Below are 21,994 nucleotides of genomic sequence, written 5' to 3'. Positions count from 1 at the left end.
CAAATGGTAACAGCAGTTTTCTATGAAATTGAGATGAAATACTGACCTATGCAGTATTATACATTTAAAGCTAAGCAGATTTTGACTTCAGACCAGTAATCTTTTTAATTCAAGTTTTTTCTATTCAGATGCATAACAAGTGAATGGTTACGTAGGTGTTTCTCACGAAACAGAACATCCATTCAGATCAGATTTATTATTTTTTTGATCAACCTGTTCAGGGATGTTATTACACACCTTTAGATCAGGTGGGACTTGAACCCAGGCCTCCTGGTCCAGGGGTAGGGACACTACCACTGTGCCACAAGAGACTTACCAAACAGCTTTCACCTTTAATTTTTAGTTTGCGATATGAAATAAATTAAGTTTACTTACTTCACAGTTGCTCCCTTCAACTTTTCTTTCAATTTTCAAATGACATCTTGATGTTTAAAATAAAGTAATTTGGAAATGATAATAAAAAATTAGCATCTGCTTATTGCACTGTGTATCAACCCTAGGACTCACCAGAACTTTCACAAAGCATAGGTGTAGCTTTCTTTTTCTCCTCACCATCTGAATAAATATCCCCAGTATCATTCCCATTCAGAGTTCCAGAAGTATCCATGCTATATTCATCCTCGTCTTCACTATCTGAATCATGCACCATCACTGGATTTACTTTCACAGTTGGTTGAAGTCCACTTGGTCCTAAACAAATGACATACACTGCTCACGACAGAAGTTCACAAATATAGACCAATTTCAAAATATTTAGGTTAATTCCTGTGTTAACAATACAGTTCTCACTTACATAGCACCTTAACTGCATCTCTCAAAGTGCTTCATAGAAATAAAATGTTGTAAGTACTAACTTGCATTGATAATATAGTTTTATATAGCCGAAATCATCTCAAGCATTATCAAACATTTATAAAGGGTGATTGAAAAGTTTGTCTTGAAGGGCAGAGAGAATCAAAGTTTTAGAATGGGGCGATAGCAGTGAAACAATTAAAGTAAAATAAACTGGAGTTGTTGGGCAGAAATTGGGGTGGGAGGGGGTGTAGACGTAAAGGGGAAGGGAGGGCGGGAGTAAGTGGACAAGAGTCAGCTGCACGTATTTAAAAATGGAAATTACAATTAGAATGTAGGCATTGCTGGACCAGTAGCTAAAATGAAAATGCACAAAAACATAAATCACACACACATCTCCTTTACTTAATATCTGGTGATAACATTAATTGTAGAACTAGCATTTGTTGGTCATAATTTTCTGAAAAAGCAGTGGTCAGCCTGCTTTATGAACTGCTGCATTCCAGTGAGGACATGCTCAGTGTTGTTCAGGAGACTTCCTGGATTTTTTTTAATCAACCTGGAATTCCCTGCCACAGAAAGCAGAGGAGGCTAAAACACAATACTTTCAAGAGGAGTTAGGTACATTTCTTAGGGCTGAAAGCTCAAAGGGCATAGGGTGAAAGCAGGAACAGGATACCAAGTTGGCCGATCATATTAAATGGCAGAGCAGGCTCAAAGAGCCAAAATGGCCTACTCTTATTTTCAATGTTTCAATGATGATAGAACAATTATCTTTCAAGTTAAAATGATGTTCAAATTGGCAGGGAACTTGCTGTTGGTGGCATTCACATCCATCTGCTGCCATTGTACTTTTAAGTTCGTTAGCTCAGTTGGTTGGATGGCTGGTTTGTGATGCAGAGTGATGATAACAATGTAGGGTCAAATCCTATGAGGTCATCATAGAGGTCCTAGCTTCTCAACTTTGTCCCTTATCAGAGGAGTGGTAACCCTCAGGTTAAACTCACGATAAGTTGCCTCTCTCAAACAGGACACCAGTCTTATGGTCCATCATAACAATGGCAACTTGACCTTTAGCTAATTAGAGGTAACAGCTTTGAAAACTGCTACCAAAGGAATCTTAGTAAGTTTCTGCGACAAATCAGAGTTTCAGTTGCACTGAGGAGCCTAAGCAAAATTTGAGTCAACAGGTATTGGGGAACAAAAAAAAATCTCTGCTGGTGAGAGTCATATCTAACAAAGAAATAAGGTCAATCATTGCAACTCCAGGACATCAATGAAGGAAGTGCGTCAGGCCTAAGCAACTTATAGAGTTAGAGTGCTACAGCATGGAGACAGGTCCTTTAGCCCAAACTGGTCCATGTCGACCACATCTACGCTAACCTCATTTCCCTGCACTTCGCCCACATCCTTCTAATCCTTTACTATTTATGTATTTGCCCAAATGCCTTATAAATGTTGTTAAATGTACCCACCTCAAACAATTCTGCTGGCAGCTCATTCATATGCATACCGCCTCAGGTTGCCCCTCAGGTTTCCTTTTATTCTTTCCCATCTAACCTTAAATTGATGTGCTCTAGTCCTCGATTCCTGATCCCTGGGAAAGAGACCGAGTGCATTCACCCTATTGATGCCTCTCTTCGAGTCACAGTCATAGAGATGTACAGAATGTCCAACTCGTCCATGTCGACCAGATATCCCAACCTAATCTAGCCCCAATTGCCAGCACTTGGCCCATATCCCTTTAAACCCTTCCTATTCAGATACCCATCCAGATGTCTTTTTAAATGCTGCAATTGTACCAGCCTCCACCATTTTCTCTGGCAGCTCATTCCATACACGCACCACCTTCTGTGTGCAAATGTTGCCTGTTAGGCCCCTTTTTTTCTTTCTCCGCTCACCCTAAACCTATGCCCTCTAGCTCTGGATTCTCCCCCACCCCAGGGAAAATACTTTATCTATTTATCCTATCCATGCCTCTCATGGTTTTATAACCCTCTATGAGGTCACCCTCTCAGCCTTCGATGCTCCAAGGAAAACAACCCCAGCTGTTTCAGCCTCTCCCTATAGCTCAAATCCTCCAATCCTGGCAACATCCTTGTAAATCTTTTCTGAACTCTTTCAAGTTTCACAACATCTTTCTGATAGGAAAGAGACCAGAATGCATGCAACATTCCAAAGGTGGCCTAACCAGCTTCCTATACAGCCGCAATATAACCTCCCAACTCTTATACTCAGCGCTCTGACCAATAAAGGAAAACATACCAAACACTTTCTTCACTATCCTATCTATTTGCGACTTTACTTTCAAAGAGCTATGAACCTGCACTCCAAGGTCTCTTTGTTCAGCAACACGCCCTAGGACCTTAGCAATATATGTATAAGTCCTGCTAAGATTTGCTTTCCCAAAATGCAGCACCTCACATTTATATGAATTAAACTCTACCTGCCACTCCTCAGCCCATTGGCCCATCTGATCAAGATCCCATTGTAATCTGAGGTAACCTTCTTCACTGTCCACTACACCTCCAATTTTGGTGTCATCTGCAAACTTACTAACTATACCTCCTATGTCCATATCCAAATCGTTTATATAAATGATGAAAAGTAGTGGACCCAGCACAGATCCTTATGATACTCCACTGGTCACAGGCCTCCAGTCTGAAAAACAACCCTCCACCACCACCCTCTGTCTTCTACCTTTGAGCCAGTTCTGTATCTACATGGCTGGTTCTCCCTGTATTCCACGAGATCTAACCTTGCTAACCAGTCTCCCACAGGGAACCTTGTCGAATACTTGTCTAAGGACAGCAGTCACAACTGCTTCAATAGATCCTCATTAATGACGTTTCTCATTCCTGGCACCACTCTTGTAAATTGTTTCTGCACTTTCTCCAGTGTATTCACATCTTTTCAATAATGTGGCACCCACAGCTGGATGCAATATTCTCCTCCATCCCTTTTAAAATTGTATCCCCTATTTTACACTGTCTTCCAATGTTCTTCCTACCAAAATGCACCATCTCATCTCTCTGCATTGAACCTCTCTGGCCACTCCAACCTGAAAATGTTCATTTGGAGTTCAACACAGTCCTCCTCACAATTTACAATTCTTCCAAGTTTCATGCAATTTGCAAACTTTAAAATTGTTCTCCACACAACAAATCCAGATCATTAATATGCACTGTATTACCAGTGATGAGTATGCCTTGCTGGTGGGAAGATGCTGGTAATGGAGGTGACTGGCACATTTCCTATCAGATACAATTTTCTGAGTGAGACTATATCTGGTTGTTACTTGACTAGTTTGAGAAACAACTTTCCTAATTTTGAAACAAGCTCCAAAGTATTAGTGAGGATGATGTTGTAGGGTTGATTGGATAGAAATGCCTTTGTCTTCTCCAGCGCCCATGCTGATATTGAATGGTCCATCCATTTTTAAGCTTCCAATAGATATCTTTCAAGCTTTGTCATTATTCAAATGATTTGGATATGAACGTAGGAGGTATCATTAGTAAGTTTTCAGATGACACTAAAATCTGAGGTATAGAAGACAGCGAAAAAGGTTATCTTTGAGTACAACAGGATCTTGATCACATGGGCCAATGGGTGGCAGATGGAGTTTAATTGAGATAAATGTGAGGTGCTGCATTTCTGAATGGCAAATCAGGGTGTGACTTAAACACTTAATGGTTAGGTGCTGGGGACTGTTGCTGAACAAAGAGACCTGGGAGTGCAGATTCATTGTTCCCTGAAAGTGGAATCGCAGATAGATAGGATAGTGAAGAAGGCATTTGTATGCTTGCCTTTGTTGGTCAGTGCATTGAGAGGTCATGTTGCAGCTGTATGGGATATTGGTTGGCCTCTTTTGGAGTATTGTGTGCAATAGGAGGGATTTTGTGAAATAAGAAAGGCTCAGAAGAAGTTTGGAGGATGTTGCCAGGGTTGGAGAGTTTGAGCTATAAGGAAAGGCTGACCAGACTGGGGTTATTTTCCCTGGTGTGTCGGAGGCTGAGGGGTGACCTTATAGAGGTTTATAAAATCATGAGGGGCATGGATAGGATAAATAGGCAAGGTCTTTTCCCTGGGATAGGGGAATCCATAACTAGAGGGCATAGGTTTAAGGTGAGATGATAAAGATACAAAAAGTGATCCAAGGGGCAACCTTTTCATGCAGCAGGTGTGCGTGTATGGAATGAGCTGCCAGAGGAAGTGGTGGAGGCTGGCACGATTCCAACATTTCAAAGGCACCTGGATGGGTATGCGAATAGGAAGGAATTAGAAGGATAGGAGCCAAATGCTGGCAAATGGGACTAGATTTACATAGTGACCGAGTTGGACCAAAGGGTCTGTTTTCGTGCTATGTACTTCTGCGACTTAATTTGTTTGTGGAATTTTAATTAAGAGGGTTGGTTGTCATGGAAACTAGGTTGACAAAGAGCAATAAGATTGATTACCCTTTGAATACAGGAAAGAGCATTTGGTAGGATATCAGCAACAATCTCTGTTTTACTTTGAATACAAACAGGAGTTTTAATTCTGCCTGAATAACAACAATCCTTTTTTTAAAAACACATCATTGAAGGGTAATTTATTTTCATCATTCTGTTTCACTTCCTCTCAAAGTAACAAACTAAATTATTTTACACTGGTAGATTGGCTTATCTATGTTTTCAGAATTAATTTTAACTAGCCAACAGAAATCGAACCAATGCATTTTTCAGCCTAGTGTCAAACTGCCTCTCCCTTTAATTCTTTTTTTTTGCAAATGACCTCACCTCCAATCAATTTGAGTAACTCCACAGCAGAATCCACCTGCTAAACCTGGCAATAAGCATGCAGATCATATTGTTTCAAACATACCACAAACTCTAATCTCTATTCTTTGAACCCTTCTATCCTGGGAAATTACTTTTTTTCTGCAGTAAGCTTACCCCAGCAGTTACACTTTTAATATAAGTTTACCATGGATCCTCAGTAATGGCAGTTAGGAATCCCAAAACATCTTCACTATCTGAAATCTGTTGATGTTAAATTTTATACACGTTCAGTCAACAGATGGCACAAAATATAAGTGGGTACAGTTCCAACAACACTAGTAGTACATCACCATTCAAGAACAAAATATATACCTGTTTTAACTGGATCACCATGAAAATACACTATTTCTTGGAAAGTCAATTGCTTAAGTTATCAAGTTAAGGATTTTCTCCACCATGGAAGAGCAATGAACTACAGGAACTCACTGCGAATTTTTAAAATAACAAACCCATACCTATGAATACTATTTAACAGACAAGGCAGGTGCATGAGGATCAATATCAAGTCAGACTGTTACTTGGACATATATTTCTTTAGTCATGATCAAAATCTTGGAACTCCCCAACTAGCATCATTAAGGAAACATCTTCATTACAAAGACTGCATCATTCCCATCACCATTATTTTCTCAATGACAACTAATGGACAATAAAATGTCCACTTTATTAGTGATGCCTACATCACAAGAACAACCAAAACAAAAATCACACGAAAACAAAGTAACTAATCCACTGACTGTCATTTCATTTATTCTCTTCTATTCTTAATGAAGCTATGGTTTAAATAAATAACCTTCAAGTAAGCAAAGGATAGCCAGATATTAGTATTACTGTGCTTCCTCAAAAATATAAACTTCTGCCTTATGGAACCTTAAGATCATACAAGCCAAGATCGACAATGTAATCCCAATTATACAACTCAATATAGTAATAAGATAAGGCTTTTATCAATAAATCCAACATTATTACAGCACACTTTACCTGCTTGTTCTTCATCTATATCCATGGGTGTCACAGAATGCCCACTATTCTGGTCAGAGTTACATTCAGCTCCATTTGGTCTACTTTCTTGGACAGCCTCCTGGAGTCCTTGATCTGAAACAGCAAAATACCTACAAATGATTAAGACATCTAAAAATAAAATCATGGAATGAACAAGCATCATGAATAAAACTCCACCGCACTATTTGAAAATTTCAGTGAAAATAAAACAGCAGTTTATTTACATCATAGTTAACATTAAGCCTTGTCTGGTGTTGCTAATACGTCACCCCCGAAACAACAATATTTTTGTTTTGTTGTACAGAACCTGAATACTAATGAAGACAGGCATTTTGTCAAGGAATTTGTCTTGCACTCATCAGGACAACTCACAGTAACAACGTTAAGAGAAACCAACATTCATACTGTATGAGAAAAGATTGGTTGGCTCATTGGTAGAAGTATTCTCATGAAGAACACACCAACTCATCAAAAACCTACTTTCACAAATCAACATGCACGCTAGGTTTCCTACAGTTCCATGCGACAGAAAACTGACCTTATTACAATCTTGTAAATAGGAACAGATAAAAGTAATTTGCTCGCCATATAAGCACAATGCTGAAATAACAGGTGGGATAATGGCTATGCTGATCAGATCAATCTTCACTGTGTATCACAAATGGGTTAGGCCTATGGTCATCTCTTTTGGTCCTGAGAAGTACTCAACTTACATCAGACTACCTTGGAGGGATAAGGCACCCCAGAGGTTTCAGAAACATGCGAAGCTAGCTTGATGCTGCTTCTATGCAGTAACAGTACAATGATATTTGCCATTAACAGAATGCAGCCATCAAATCATAAAGGCATTCTGCCTATCACACATGCAGTATATGAATTTCATTGCCAGTGTGATGCTAAATAGGTAGGCATTTCAAACAGCAGATGGTTTGGCAGGTCACAGCAAGCAAGGTACTAACCATATCCAACTATACTGTTCTTACACATCTCACAACACAGGGTCCAACATTAGATATACTTCTGCAACTTGACATTATTTCCTACAGACTCCTGTTTGGGCGAAAAACAGTAACCAAATTATGATCATTCGGCTTGATGTGTGATGCACTCAATTGTGGTGAACTCAATGTATATTAATACACAGGGCCTTTCCAGACAGATAGGTGAAGTGCACAGTGCCCATTTCAATGTAACAAAATTGGTGACAGCTATTGTCTGGTTCATTCCTCAAGTCAATGCCTTGACCAGTCAACCTACCTTGCTAAAAAGTTTAACAAAGCTTGTCAGTTAACTGTCAATCAGCATTTTAGAATCATAGAACCCTGTAATACAGAAAGGGGTCATTCGGTTCAAGTCTGCAATGACCATTAGAAGACCACCCCATCCAGACCCATCCCTCGCATTGTGTTTATACCATGGCTAACCGACCTAACCTGAACATCCCTGGACACTACGGGGCATTTCTTAGCATGGTTGATCACTTAACGCAATTTCTGAACTCGAAGGATACTGGTGCACCTGGAGGGGAGAAGGCCAACACAGACATACAGATAACAGCCACACAGATAGTTGTCCAAGGCTGGAATCAAACTCTAGTCCATGGAACTGAGGCAGCAGTGCCAAACTGCTCTGGTACAGGTTCAGTCTTCATGGCAACACACCTACTAATCAGAAACAACGTGCCAACCAATTAAGCACTCTTCTCTCATAGTATAAATATCACTTGCCCTTTACTTTGATATACCCTGAAAATGGTCCTGCTGAATGCAAGATGAAAAGCTTTGAAGAAATACGCTTTTATTTCCCCATTGCAATACTCAAATAAGGCAATCCCTCATTTACCTCCAATTCAAAACTTCTTTTACATGTATTGGTAATCTAAATTATACAAACGGAAGAAATACTGTGCCAACAGCAGACAAACTTTATAGACCAGGCAAAGAGGCCTGGAAGAAGGGGTCACTAACTGACTAATTTTCAGAATTTGGCAAGATGAAAAAAGACAGAGAAAAACATTTCAAACTATAACTCAGTGGAGTAACTATCTGCAATGCAATAAAGACTTCCAGTATCTCATTTGGTCCTTGCCAACTTTAAGAATATCGTCAAACATATTACCAGTGTGCTCATTTGTCTAATCAATTCTCATAGCTCTTCATTTAGTTTCTCAATTTTTTTGTAGTGGGAAACTCCATAACAAATGACTGGCAGTTTGGACTTTGTGTAGAAAGTTGACAGTTTGTCAGGTGCTAAATAACTTCTTTAAATGAAAGTAAGTTTCACAACATGAAGCTAACATACAATAAGACTGTTGATTAAAGAGTGAACACCACAGGTATTATAAATAGAGAACTCTGAATATCTTTAAAGACATTAAAAACTTACCATTCACTGGGTTTGGTAAGTCAGGAACTGCTCTCTCTTGTCGGGCATCATTCTCCTCGTTATTGTTATTATTGATATTGCCGTGATTATTTTGATTATTATCATTATCATTGTTGGAATTCTGATTGCTAACAAGAGCAGAAGAAACACCAATTCCTGTGCCAGCACTCAACCCTACACGAGCACAGCCCTGATGTGATAGATAAGCATGACATTGATTTTACTATCAATAGTTTAAGGTTGCATCATTGCAGTTTACAAAAGCGCCACAGTAACATCTGTCAGTAGTAGGTTTCACTGATTATAATTCATTGCAAATCAAACATTTTTCACCTAGCACACATTGTAGCTACCACAAAATGCAACTCAAAAGATTGAAAAGCAGTCCCCACATCAGAAGAAAGGATTTTAATGAAGTTCAAATTATTCAATTTATTGGCAAAATCCTTTCTTTCTCATTTCTTCCGATGAAATAAAATATCCATCACTTCAGATACCTCATAATGAAAGTGAATAATGACACCGTAGTGACCTTGGAGCTTAATGCAATTATTACTTTTCTCTTTTCTATCCCCACCCTGCAAAAATCTGCTTGGGTGAATCATTCTTCCTCAAGATATTCCACCAAAAAGCATGGCTGAGGACTTGTGAAACTATTGGTTATTCAGTACATAAAACTGTGGAAAATCTATGCCTCAATTTCTTAATGTGTTAGCACAATGTTTCTTAAAAGTTAAGACACCCAAGCATTGCATCAGAGAGGAGTTTCAATCCAAAAAAGGGCATCAAGGTTGTTAATAATAATGCCAGAAATTTGTAGGTATTGTCAAAATTTGTTTGTTTTTGCAAAGTCCAAATCACACCTTTGGAGGTTCCCGGAACATCTGGTCCAATGAAATGAACTCCAAGCTTGGCAGCATTTCTACAAACTGACTGAATGACTCTAGCTTGATTGCGTGACAACGAACAAGTGTAAGATCCACCAAGCGACTCCATCGTGAATGGTCTATAAAAGTATATGAATAAGATCACATTATATTTAGAATATATTCATTCTCCTAATTTAAAATCAGGAGTCTCAATTTGCTTTGAGCTTCCCCTCACAATGAATTCTGAAAACCCCATGAACTTGCTATAATTCATATATCCTCTTCTGCACTGAAAAGTTATTGAAAACATTGTTTTATGTAATAGGATTAAAACATTGTTTGCAATTTACGATGCAGTAATGTGGCAGTACAGCATTGAGAAAGCATGGATATGAGAGCGCCGCAGTGAATGATGAGCTGTTCTGTCAGAGAAGTTGTAAAAGCAACTTGTCAAGCCGCTTATTTATTAATAATGTCCACTACATCTCGTCAAATACAAGTTGCTGAAATTCACTACTTTTGACACCATTGGTTCAAATGCAAAAGTACTTCCCTCCTGTCCCAGCAGGTTAAAAAGTCCTACAAGAAAGATTTGGGTGGGGACTGGGCTGTGGGGGTGATGCTGGAGCAACAGATGCTCTACAGAACTACAGAAACTGCAGGAAGTTCCTGAAAAATAAATCAGAAAAGCGAAGAACAGACGTAAAAAAATTGATGGGAAATTAATGAAAATCTAAGTGTATTAGGGCCAAGAGACAACCAGGGAAACAGGAAGGTCCATTATTGGGCAAATGGCAATGTGTGCAGAGCCAAGACATTGCTGAGGTTTTAAATGAGAACTCACTGTAGAAAAGGATAATGTAGGCATGCTAAGATATAGTTCAATGAATTAGCAAAGCTAGAGTCAGACAGCAAAAGTGCAAAAGAAAGAGTGCATGCAAGAGCGAGAGGGTATTAGCGGTTTTAGCAGGCCTTAAAGTGATAAATCCCCAGGCCCTGATAAGATGTACCCCAGGCTGTTGTCAGAGGGAAGGGAGAAGATTGCAGGAGCTCTGAAATTAATTTTCAAATAATCTGGACACAGGAGAACAGTTAATGGTGTACCTTCATGTATAGGAGTGTGATAAGGATACACCAGGCAACTACAGAGCAGTCAGTCCAACATCTGTGATAGGAAAGTATTGGGGAAATTTCTGAGGGCAGAATTATTCTTCACTTGGACAGGTAAGGATTCAATTATAGTCAACATGGGTTTGTTAGGGGAAGATCAGACCTAACAGATGTGAGGTAACCAGTTATGTAAAGGAGGGTGGTGCAGTTAATGCAATCTACATGGACTTCAGTTAGGTTTTGACAATGACTTGAATGGAAAATTGGCTGAAAAGGTAGAAGCCCACGGAATTCAAGGCAATTTGACAAACTGGATCCAAAATAGAGGGGTGACAACCTAGTGCTATTATCATTGGATTACTAACCCAGAGACCCAGGTAATGCTTTGGAGACCCTGGGATAAGTCCCATCACAACAGATGATTGAATTTGAATTAATCAAGAAAACCTGTAAGTAACAGTTTAATGATAACCATAAATCCATTGTTGATTGTCAATAAAAACCCATCTGGTTCACTAATGTCCTTTCGGGAAGGAAACTGACATCCTGAACTAATTTAGCCAACAGAGTCTAGATTAGAGTGGTGCTGGAAAAGCACAGCAAGTCAGGCTGCATTCGAGGAGCAGGAAAATCGACGTTTTGGGCAAAAGCCCTTCGTCAGGGCTGAAGACAGGGAGCCTCCAGGGTGGAGAGATAAATGGGAGGGGGATGGGGCAGGGGAGAAGGTTGTAAAGAGTACAATAGGTGGATGGGGGTGGGGATGAAGGTGATAAATCAGAGAGGAGGGTGGAACGGATAGGTGGGAAGGGAGATTGGCAGGTAGGACTGGTCATGGGGATGGTGCTGAGCTGGAAGATTGAAACTAGGGTAAGGTGGGGGGAGGGGAAATGAGGAAACTGGTGAAGTCCACATTGATGCCCTGGGGTTGAAGTGTCCCGAGGCGGAAGATGAGGCGTTCTTCCTCCAGGCGTCGGGTGGTGATGGAATGGCGGTGGAGGTGGCCCAGGACCTGCATGTCCTCGGCTGAATGGGAGGGGGAGTTGAAATGTTGGGCCACAGGATGGGAGGTTGATTGGTGCGGGTGTCTCGGAGATGTTCCCTAAAGCGCTCTGCGAGAAGGCATCCAGTCTCCCCAATGTAGAGGTAGCCACACTGGATACAATAAATGATATTGGTTGATGTGCAGGTGAAACTTTGATGGATGTGGAAAGCACACAGCCTCATCACCTCACGAGGAGATCTCCCACCCAGTTTCCAACCTCAGAGTCTGGGAACCCTGCACCGCCCGATTCTACCCCCTTTTTCATGATTCACAAGCTTGACCACCCTGGCCGACCCATTGTCTCAGCATGCTTCTGCCCCACCAAATTCATCTCGACTTGCCTCGATACTGTCCTATCCCCCCATTCCAGAAACTCCCCACATACGTTCGGGACACCACCCACGCCTTCTACCTCCTCCAAGACTTCTGCTTCCAAGACTTCTCCAACGCCTCATCTTCACCATGGACTTCGAATCCCTCTACACCTCCATCCGCCATGAACAGGGCCTCCAGGCCTCAGTTTCTTCCTCTCCCGACGTCCTCAAAAGTACCCTTCCACCGACACTCATTCGTTTGGTTGAACTGGTCCTCACCCTGAACAATTTCTCTTTTGAATCCTCCCACTTCCTTTAGACCAAAGGCATGGCCACGGGCACCCATATGGGCCCCAGCTATGCCTGTCTCTTTGTCAGCTACATAGAACAGTCCATCGCCCGTAGTTACGCCAGCACCACTCTCCACCTCTTCCTCCGCTACACTGATTATTGCATCGGCGCCACCTCATGCTCCTGAGGGGAGGTTGAGCAGTTCATTAACTTCACTAACACATTCCACCCCAACCTTAGATTCTCTGACACCTCCCTCCCCTTCCTGGGCCTTTTCATCTCCATCAATGAAGACTGACTGAACACTGACATTTTTGACAAACCCACTGACTCCCACAGCTACCTGGATTACACCTCTTCCCACCCTAACTCCTGCAAAAATGCTATCCTGTATTCCTAATTCCTCCACCTCTGCTGTTTCTGCTCCCAGGAGGACTCGTTCACAGAACACTCCAGATGTCCTCCTTCTTTAGAGACTGCAATTTCCCTTCCCACGTGGTTGAAAATGCCCTCCAACACGTCTCATTCACATCCTGCATTTCCACACTCAAACCCCACCCCGCCAACCGTAACAAGGACAGATCCCCCCCACCGGTCCTCATCGTCCACCCTACCGACCTTCGCATAAATCGCATCATTTGCCAACATTTCTGCCACCTCCAAATGGACCTCACCACCAGAGATATATTTCCCTCCCCACCCTTTTCCGCTTTCCACAGAGACCGTTCCCTCCGTGACTACCTGGTCAGGTCCACGCCCCTCAGCAACCCACCCTCCCCTCCTGGCACCGCAGGAATTGCAAAACCTGCACCCACACCTCCTCCCTCACCTCCATCCAAGGCCCCAAAGGAGCCTTCCACATCCATCAATGTCATTTATTGTATCCATTGCTCCCGATGCGGTCTCCTCTACATTGGGAGACTGGACGTCTTCGCGTACAGCGCTTTAGGGAACACCTCCAGGACACCCGCACCAATCAACCCCACTGCCCTGTGGCCCAACATTTCAACTCCCCCTCGGCCGAGATCATACAGGTCCTGAGCCTCCTCCACAGCCATTCCCTCACCACCTGACGTCTGGAGGAAGAACGCTTCATTTTCCAACCCAGGACATCAATGTGGACTTCACCAGTTTCTTTAACTCCCCTCCCCCTACCTTACCCCAGTTCCAACCTTCCAGCTCAGCACCATCCTCATGACAGGTCCTACCTGCCAATCTTCCTTCCCACTTATCCGCTCCATCCTCCTCTCTGACATATCACTTTCATCCCCACCCTCATCCAACTATTGTACTCTTTGCTACCTTCTCCCCAACCCCACCCCCCTTTCATGTATCTTTCCACCCTGGAGTCTCCCTGCCTTCAGTCCTGATGAAGGGCTTTGGCCCAAAACGTCGATTTTCCTGTTCCTCGGATGCTGCCTGACTGGCTGTGCTTTTCCAGCACCACTTTAATCTAGACTGATTTCCAGCATCTGCAGTCCTTACTTTTGCCTAGGTTGACCAACCTGTGACTCCAATGCATAGCAATGCTGTCGAGCTTTAACTGCCTCCTGGGCAATTAGGAATGGGCAATAAATGTTGACCTAGCCACTGACACCCTCATCCAGTGAATGAATTAAAAACATCTTTGCAGCAGAAGACCAAAGACAATGCAGGGAGATCTACAAACAGAGGAAGGCAGACACTGGAGACAACAGCCACTGTCTGAAAATTAAGTAGCTGTAATTTTAATTGGGGCTTTTATTGGATCAGCATAGTATTAGAGTGGGAAGTAGATAACAAACCTTTCAGAGAAAAGGAGGCGTAGATTTGTAAATAGTTGTTGGTTAATATTCACTTTAAGAGTTAAAGAATAAAATTGATATTTTTTCTTTAATAGTGGAATTTTGGTAGCGAAGGCTCTCTGTCACTCACACTTTAACAGAGTAAGAAGAAAGGTGAGCTTTTCTGTGTTTGGTTTAATTAGCAGAAGTGTTTACCGCCATACCCCAGTAGCCAAGATGTGGGGAATAAATCAGCAGATCAGAAGGCATGCATGAAATGCACTATTACAATAATTATGAGGGACTTCAACATTAAGCTGGACTGGGAAAATCAGGCTGGTTGCAAATCTCAAGAAAAGAAATTTGTGGAATGTCTATGAGATTTTTTTGGAGTAGCTTATAGCAAAACCCATGAGGGAACAAGCTATTCTGGATTTGGTGATGTATAATGTGAAGATCAGTAGGAAGCCAGAAGGTTGGGAAGCCTTTACAAATCAGCAGATAATAACTAAAAAAAAACAATGGCGGGGGGGGGGGGGGGGTCAATGACATCGCAGGGTAAGATAGCTAGTAATATTAAAGATTTTGATTACACATATAAAAAGCTGAGAGAAAGGCAGGTGTGAACTTTGGATTACTGAAGAATGAGGCTGAAGTAGCAGCAACAGGGATAAAGAAATGGCCAGCTAAGCAGCCCAAAAAAAATTGGTTCCATCTAATCCTGAAGTGATAAGTTGGTAAATATTGGTCAGGGGATGACGGATGAAAGAAAAGCTGTTATTGGCCATGTTTGGAATCCCCTACAAATACTTAAGGATCTCAAGGTTAAGCACCTGATTTAAATCCACAAATAAACTTAATTGACATCATGCACATCTACAATGAACTTCAACTCTCATTCTTGCATTACTGGCACTACAGTTTGAATTTTGATCTATACAGAGATTATGCAATAAATAACTATGATTTGCTTTTTTTCAAAATGCTGAGGAAGGAAACCATATTTCTTTGTTATGATCATTAAATGTTTGCCAACATTAGTCACCACACTTCAAAATAAATGCACAACTTGCTTTTTTTTAAAAAGCTGTAATATTTGAAACACAAGGGGGTATAACAGGAATGAAAGCCTCTCTTCATGGAATTCATCATCATTCAATTTTAAAATCATAATTTTGCAAACAGCTTCAAATAGATATGCATATTATTTGGGAACTATCTTAAATTTAGCAATAAACATGCGTCAAAATGACTGAACTGAGTAACAACTCTATTCCATATCACCGATCACCTCTTGCAAGTTCTACTGCATAATCTTCCATGAGTTCAAACTATTGCAGCCTAAGTAACATATACAAAAACAAATATTTCTATTTAACACTTAACTAAAGACAAAAAAAACTGCTGTACCTGTTATCCAGTTATGTGCATTGTGCAAATGGGGACAGTTATAAATAACTAGGTATTTGATACAAGGAAATACTTCATTTACGGCTTTCATCCCAATGTCTGTAATAATACCAGGATTCTCAACCACATCTGCCAAACCATGCTTCACTAATTCAGCATTTGTCATCTTACCTGGAAATAGAGAAAATATGCATTAGTAAATCGTAAACTAGCATAGTTGGAAATCAATTTTTTTTTTACTTCCATGTGTTTAATATCCATGTTTATTATGTTAAACCGAAAACCCATAAAAGAACCATTGGCACGATAGTCAATTTAACTGAATTATGCACCATTGGTGAACAGCTCTGTTCTGAATCACACCATTGAAGTGCCAGTTTTAAAAAGTAGATAATTTCAGATTCTTACATTGCAATAGAAATTCATCAACATATCCAAGGTGCAGGGTTTCAAACTGGGGAAATTCCAGCTCTGCCATTTTTAGTGCTGAGAAAACACCATCTTTGGTTAGCGAAGGTTGAATACGAACTTCATGTAACCTAAAGCAAGTAGAACAGAACAGCTCAAAATTGTCAGGTTACTGACTTCTTAAAAATATACTTGCATACTCCCATTTCTACAAATAAGAATCTACCAGATTTTCAAAAGGACAAAGGTCACAAACATTGCCATGCTTATTTGTCTTCCTGTCCTGAGATAAAATTATACACTCTTCCTACTGCCATCATTTTCCTTTCATGTTGCTGCATATATCCAATATTTGGGGAGTCTTGATTATGCCAGTCCTCATTGTAATTCCCTTAAATATGCAATCTTGCATATTAAACAAAAACCTCATTGTTTTCACTGATGTACAAAGCTACAAAATGAGCATTTAAGCTCTTTCATTCATTTTGGAAATATTCTCAAATGTTCAAAATGTTGAAAGGCTTCAGAGAGATTTAAATTGTGCACAATACCATCAAAATTTTTACTAAAGCAGCAGCTCTCAAAACCAAGTTGCCAATAAAGCACTTGAGCAAAAGACCCTACAAATCCTCTCTCACCTGCCTTTACTCTCTACTGGGTAAAATCTCATTAGAGGCGCACTTACTTGAAATATTCTAAAAATGTAATAAAATTAGAAAATAATTCTGATAAACAATTATTGTGCATTCATATTAATTTAATAAAACTAACAATAACATTATTTATAAAACTACAGTGTTGTTGCTTGCACTTATTACAAGTCTTGCCATGCACAGGGGGAGCCTGTCAAAGTATGCCTCTACCGCAGTAGAGAGAATGGGGGTTCTTGTCTGGTTCCCTATATGGCCTCAGCAACAGCACTTCATTGTCAGTGACTGACATTTTGGACCAGCCATGAGCCTACACTTGAGGGTACTGATGGATAATTTGAGAACCACTATAATAAAGTAGTACATAATTTTGGGGGAAGGGAAATTACGATGCTGTAAGACAGGATTTGAGGAGCATACGTTGGGAGCATAGGCTGTCAGGGAAGGATGTGGTGGAAATGTGGGACTTTTTCAAGGAGTAGATACGACGTGTCCTTGATATGTATGTACCTATCAGGCAGGAAAGAAATGGTCGTGTGAGGGAGCCTTGGTTGACGAGGGAGGTTGAATGTCTAGTAAAGAGGAAGAAGGAGGCTTACATAAGGTTGAGGAAACAAGGTTCAGACAGAGCAGTGGAGGGATACAGGATAGCCAGAAGGGACCTGAAGAAAGGGATTAGGAGAGCTAAGAGAGGGCATGAAAAATCCCTGGCGGATAGGATCAAGGATAACCCCAAGGCATTCTATGCGTATGTGAGAAACCTGAGAATGACGAGAACGAGGGTAGGTCCGATCAAGGACAGTGGTGGGAGACTGTGTATTGAGTCGGAAGAGATAGGAGAGGTCTTGAACAAGTACTTCTCTTCAGTATTTACGAACGAGAGGGACCGTATTGTTGAAGAGGAGAGTGTGAAACAGACTGATAAGCTAGAAGAGATACCTGTTAGGAAGGAAGATGTGTTGGACATTTTGAACAACTTGAGGATAGACAAGTCCCCCGGGCCTGACGGGATATATCCTAGGATTATGTGGGAAGCAAGAGAGGAAATTGCAGTACCGTTGGCAATGATCTTCTCGTCTTCACTGGCAACTGGGGTGGTACCAGGGGACTGGAGAGTAGCGAATGTTGTGCCCCTGTTCAAAAAAGGGAATAGGGATAACCCCGGGAATTACAGGCCAGTTAGTCTTACTTCTGTGGTAGGCAAAGTAATGGAAAGGGTACTGAGGGATAGGATTTACGAGTATCTGGAAAGACACTGCTTGATTAGGGACAGCCAGCACGGATTTGTGAAGGGTAGGTCTTGCCTTACAAGTCTTATTGAATTCTTTGAGGAGGTGACCAAGCATGTGGATGAGGGTAGAGCAGTGGATGTAGTGTACATGGATTTTAGTAAGGCATTTGATAAGGTTCCCCATGGTAGGCTTATGCGGAAAGTCAGGAGGCATGGGATAGAGGGAAATTTGGCCAATTGGATAGAAAACTGGCTAACCGGTCGAAGTCAGAGAGTGGTGGTAGATGGTAAATATTCAGCATGGAGTCCAGTTACAAGTGGAGTTCCGCAGGGATCAGTTCTGGGTCCTCTGCTGTTTGTAATTTTTATTAATGACTTAGAGGAGGGAGTCGAAGGGTGGGTCAGTAAATTTGCAGATGATACAAAGATAGGTGGAGTTGTGGACAGTGAGGAGGGCTGTTGTCGGCTGCAGAGGGACTTAGATATGATGCAGAGCTGGGCTGAGGAGTGGCAGATGGAGTTCAACCCTGCCAAGTGTGAGGTTGTCCATTTTGGAAGAACAAATAAGAATGCGGAATACAGGGTTAATGGTAGGGTTCTTGGTCAGGTGGAGGAACAGAGGGATCTTGGGGTCTATGTACATAGATCTTTGAAGGTTGCCACTCAGGTGGATAGAGTTTGTAAGAAGGCCTATGGAGTATTATCGTTCATTAGCAGAGGGATTGAATTCAAGAGTCGTGAGGTGATGTTGCAGCTGTACAGGACTTTGGTTAGGCCACATTTGGAGTACTGTGTGCAGTTCTGGTCGCCTCACTTTAGGAAAGATGTGGAAGCTTTGGAGAGGGTGCAGAGAAGATTTACCAGGATGTTGCCTGGAATGGAGAGTAGGTCGTACGAGGATAGGTTGAGAGTTCTCGGCCTTTTCTCGTTGGAACGGCGAAGGATGAGGGGTGACTTGATCGAGGTTTATAAGATGATCAGAGGAATAGATAGAGTAGACAGTCAGAAACTTTTTCCCCGGGTACAACAGAGTGTTACAAGGGGACATAAATTTAAGGTGAAGGGTGGAAGGTATAGGGGAGATGTCAGGGGTGGGTTCTTTACCCAGAGAGTGGTGGGGGCATGGAATGCGCTGCCCGAGGGAGTGGTAGAGTCAGATTGATTGGCGACCTTTAAGCGGCATTTGGATAGGTACATGGATGGGTGCTTAATCTAGGATAGAAGTTCGGCACAACATCGTGGGCCGAAGGGCCTGTTCTGTGCTGTATTGTTCTATGTTCTATAATAGATGTAGCCTTGAGATTAAAGGAGCAGTTGCTGCATGAAACAAAATTAGCTCAAGAACAGAAAGCAAACAAATTGCTATTCAGAAAATGTGTTGTGCTGTCTCTCCTGGGTAATTTGTGCAAGTCCACTGCCTTTTCTGATATTTATGAAGTATACTTGAGCATACAGGATATAAAACTTTAAAAGTTTGATGAAACAAAACTCAATGTAACAAATGGTGATACATAGACATGTGTCAGGAAGACCAATGTGGCAGATAAAATGTGTGAAGTGATTAATTTGATGGCAAGAATGAGACAATTTAAACTTGTAAAAATTTAAAGACAAGGTGGAGGATACAGACACCTGGGATCTATGTTCGCAAGCCTTTAAAACATGGCAGGCCAAATTAAAGATTCTAAAAAAAAAGTAGGTTCCTTGCATTTATAAATATAGACAGAGGACAAAAGCAACCAGTATCCTTTGATCAGGCCAGTAGGCCTGACTATATTCCATTTACCTCCTCCCTCCTCAGTATCCAAGGTCCCAAATATACCTTGCAGGTGAAGCAGCACTTTACCTGTACTTCTCCCAAACTAATCTACTGCATTTGCTACCCACAATGTGGTTTCCTCTACATTAGAGAAAACAAAGCAGAGACTGGGTGACCACTTTGCAGAACATCCAGGTTCTGCCCACAAAATAAACCCCGAGAGCTTGCCACTTTAACATACCACCTTGTTCCCTGGAAAACATCTGTGCCTCATATTTGCTGCAGTGCTTCAGCGAAGCCAGCGCACAGTGAAAGACCAACACCTCATTTTCCATTTGGTGATCCTGCAGCCCTCTGGACTCTATCAAATTCAATAAATTTTAGGGCGTCAACTCCCCCTTGTCCTAGCCCCACACTATACACACCAGGTCTTGTTATTACATAATCTGTCATTACACACCACCTATTGCTAGCCAAGTTAAAAACCACTCAATGCCAGGTTATGGTCTAACAGGTTTATTTGGAAGTGCAAGCTTTCGAACCACTGCTCCTTTGTCAGGTAGCTACTAGCTACCTGATGAAGGAGCAGCACTCCGATTAACCGAATGAAATACTGTCCACTCATGTCCTTCAGATAATCAAGGTTCCTCTGTACTTCCAAATAAACCGGTTTGACTATAACCTGGTGTGTGATTTTTAAACTTTCCTACCCCAATCCAACACCTCCACATTATTGTTAGCGTCTAATAATCTCCATTAACAGCTATTCACCCTCCTCGCTAGATTATTGACTCCTTTATCTGTCCAACTGTTCTTCTCTCCCTTTGGGCTCTATCCCTCCCTAATGTTTAATCCTTATCCCCCTATCTCCTGCACATAAACTGGCATTTTCCTACCTACTATCAGTTCTGAGGAAGGGTATCAGACCAGAAACGTTAACTTTGATTTCTCTTCACGGATGTTGCCAGACCTGCTCAGCTTTTCCAAAAACATGTGCTTTCATTTCAGTTTTTTTAATCTTTTGATTAGGTCCTGGTTCAAGTTTGTACCAGATTTCTTCAATGCGAGGCAAGATACTTATAAGTCATAGGGAGGGTAATGGGGCATTTGGCCTACTCCATGCCAAATCATTTTCTGCCATGACCCCACTTCAAGGTTCCAGAACGGTTGCAACCGGTGAGAGTTCAGGGGTGCATGGTTGCCTTGGAGCCTCCAAATTCAAACTTTCAGCCTGCAAACCCAATTGGGCTCCCAATCTCTACTATGGGAAGCCATGTTCAAACCTGATTACACAAATCAATTAAGCTTTAGGTTTCTACTTTTTCTTTGAGTTATCATCTTTGACACCATAGTATGATCAATCAGGATGGAAGTAACAGTAAATCAGAATATCCATTTAAAGTTATCCCAGATTTCCTCTGTTAATCATCTAAACCAACATATTTAAATAAATTATGAGCATGATACCTAATTTTAAATTAAACAATAACATTTCTCATTCAGCAGTACTTCCAGAAGTCATGCATCGTGAAGAGATCTAAAAGTTTGCCAAAAACATTTGACAGAATGCCAAAATAAGAAACACCTTTAGTTCAACACCACCCATTTTCAGCAAAACCGATCTCTCCAATAATAAAAAAATGCACTGGAATCATTGTTTAATTCTTGGACATTTGTGCTAGCTTTCCATTTGCTTCTTTGGGTGGTTGCAGAAATAGCTCTCTGAAAAATATTACTCAGGAGAAACACAGCCTTTGTTATCTGATCTATGCAACTATGAAATGAGGCACAATCCAGTCGCCCTTCAAATCTTTCAGCAGTTAACTTCACATTAACCTTAAGCACCATTTACACAATTCTTTTCACATTCAAGTCTAATTGCGTGTGTAAAGTCTAGATGGTAAAACTTTATTGGAGTTTCTTCTCTGGTACATGATGGTTTCTGATGCAAAAAGCACTTCCATACCCACTTTCTCCACACACAGTACATTATCTTACTCTGCACTCTCAACTTATTCTGGTTGTTTATGGACCTCAGTTTTGAGCCATCAAGTTGAGCATTCAATGTTTAAACTTGTCAGCACTTTTTCCTGCAGGTTCCACAATTGTTGCACATCGCCACTAACTTGACTCTATTGGGTAACTGGC

General features: G+C 41.2%; 1 protein-coding gene across 3 annotated transcripts in view; it reads right to left on the bottom strand.

Moving 5' to 3' along the window:
* Nucleotides 1-21,994, bottom strand: part of fbxo38 (F-box protein 38) — a 72,844-nt gene that overhangs the window by 26,784 nt on the left and 24,066 nt on the right. For all 3 annotated transcript variants that reach the window (XM_072590919.1, XM_072590920.1, XM_072590921.1), the window contains 6 exons: nt 16,207-16,337; nt 15,799-15,969; nt 9,863-10,005; nt 9,000-9,189; nt 6,594-6,707; nt 508-690 (listed from right to left, as the gene is read on the bottom strand). In XM_072590919.1, coding sequence (XP_072447020.1) covers nt 508-690; nt 6,594-6,707; nt 9,000-9,189; nt 9,863-10,005; nt 15,799-15,969; nt 16,207-16,337 — 932 coding nt within the window. The remainder of the gene's footprint in view (nt 1-507; nt 691-6,593; nt 6,708-8,999; nt 9,190-9,862; nt 10,006-15,798; nt 15,970-16,206; nt 16,338-21,994) is intronic.

The sequence above is a fragment of the Chiloscyllium punctatum genome, chromosome 20, assembly GCF_047496795.1.
Source record: "Chiloscyllium punctatum isolate Juve2018m chromosome 20, sChiPun1.3, whole genome shotgun sequence".
In the NCBI taxonomy this organism is placed as follows: Eukaryota; Metazoa; Chordata; class Chondrichthyes; order Orectolobiformes; family Hemiscylliidae; genus Chiloscyllium; species Chiloscyllium punctatum.
The sequence above is the reverse complement of the archived record's forward strand: the minus strand, read 5'-3'. Positions and strand labels throughout refer to the sequence as shown.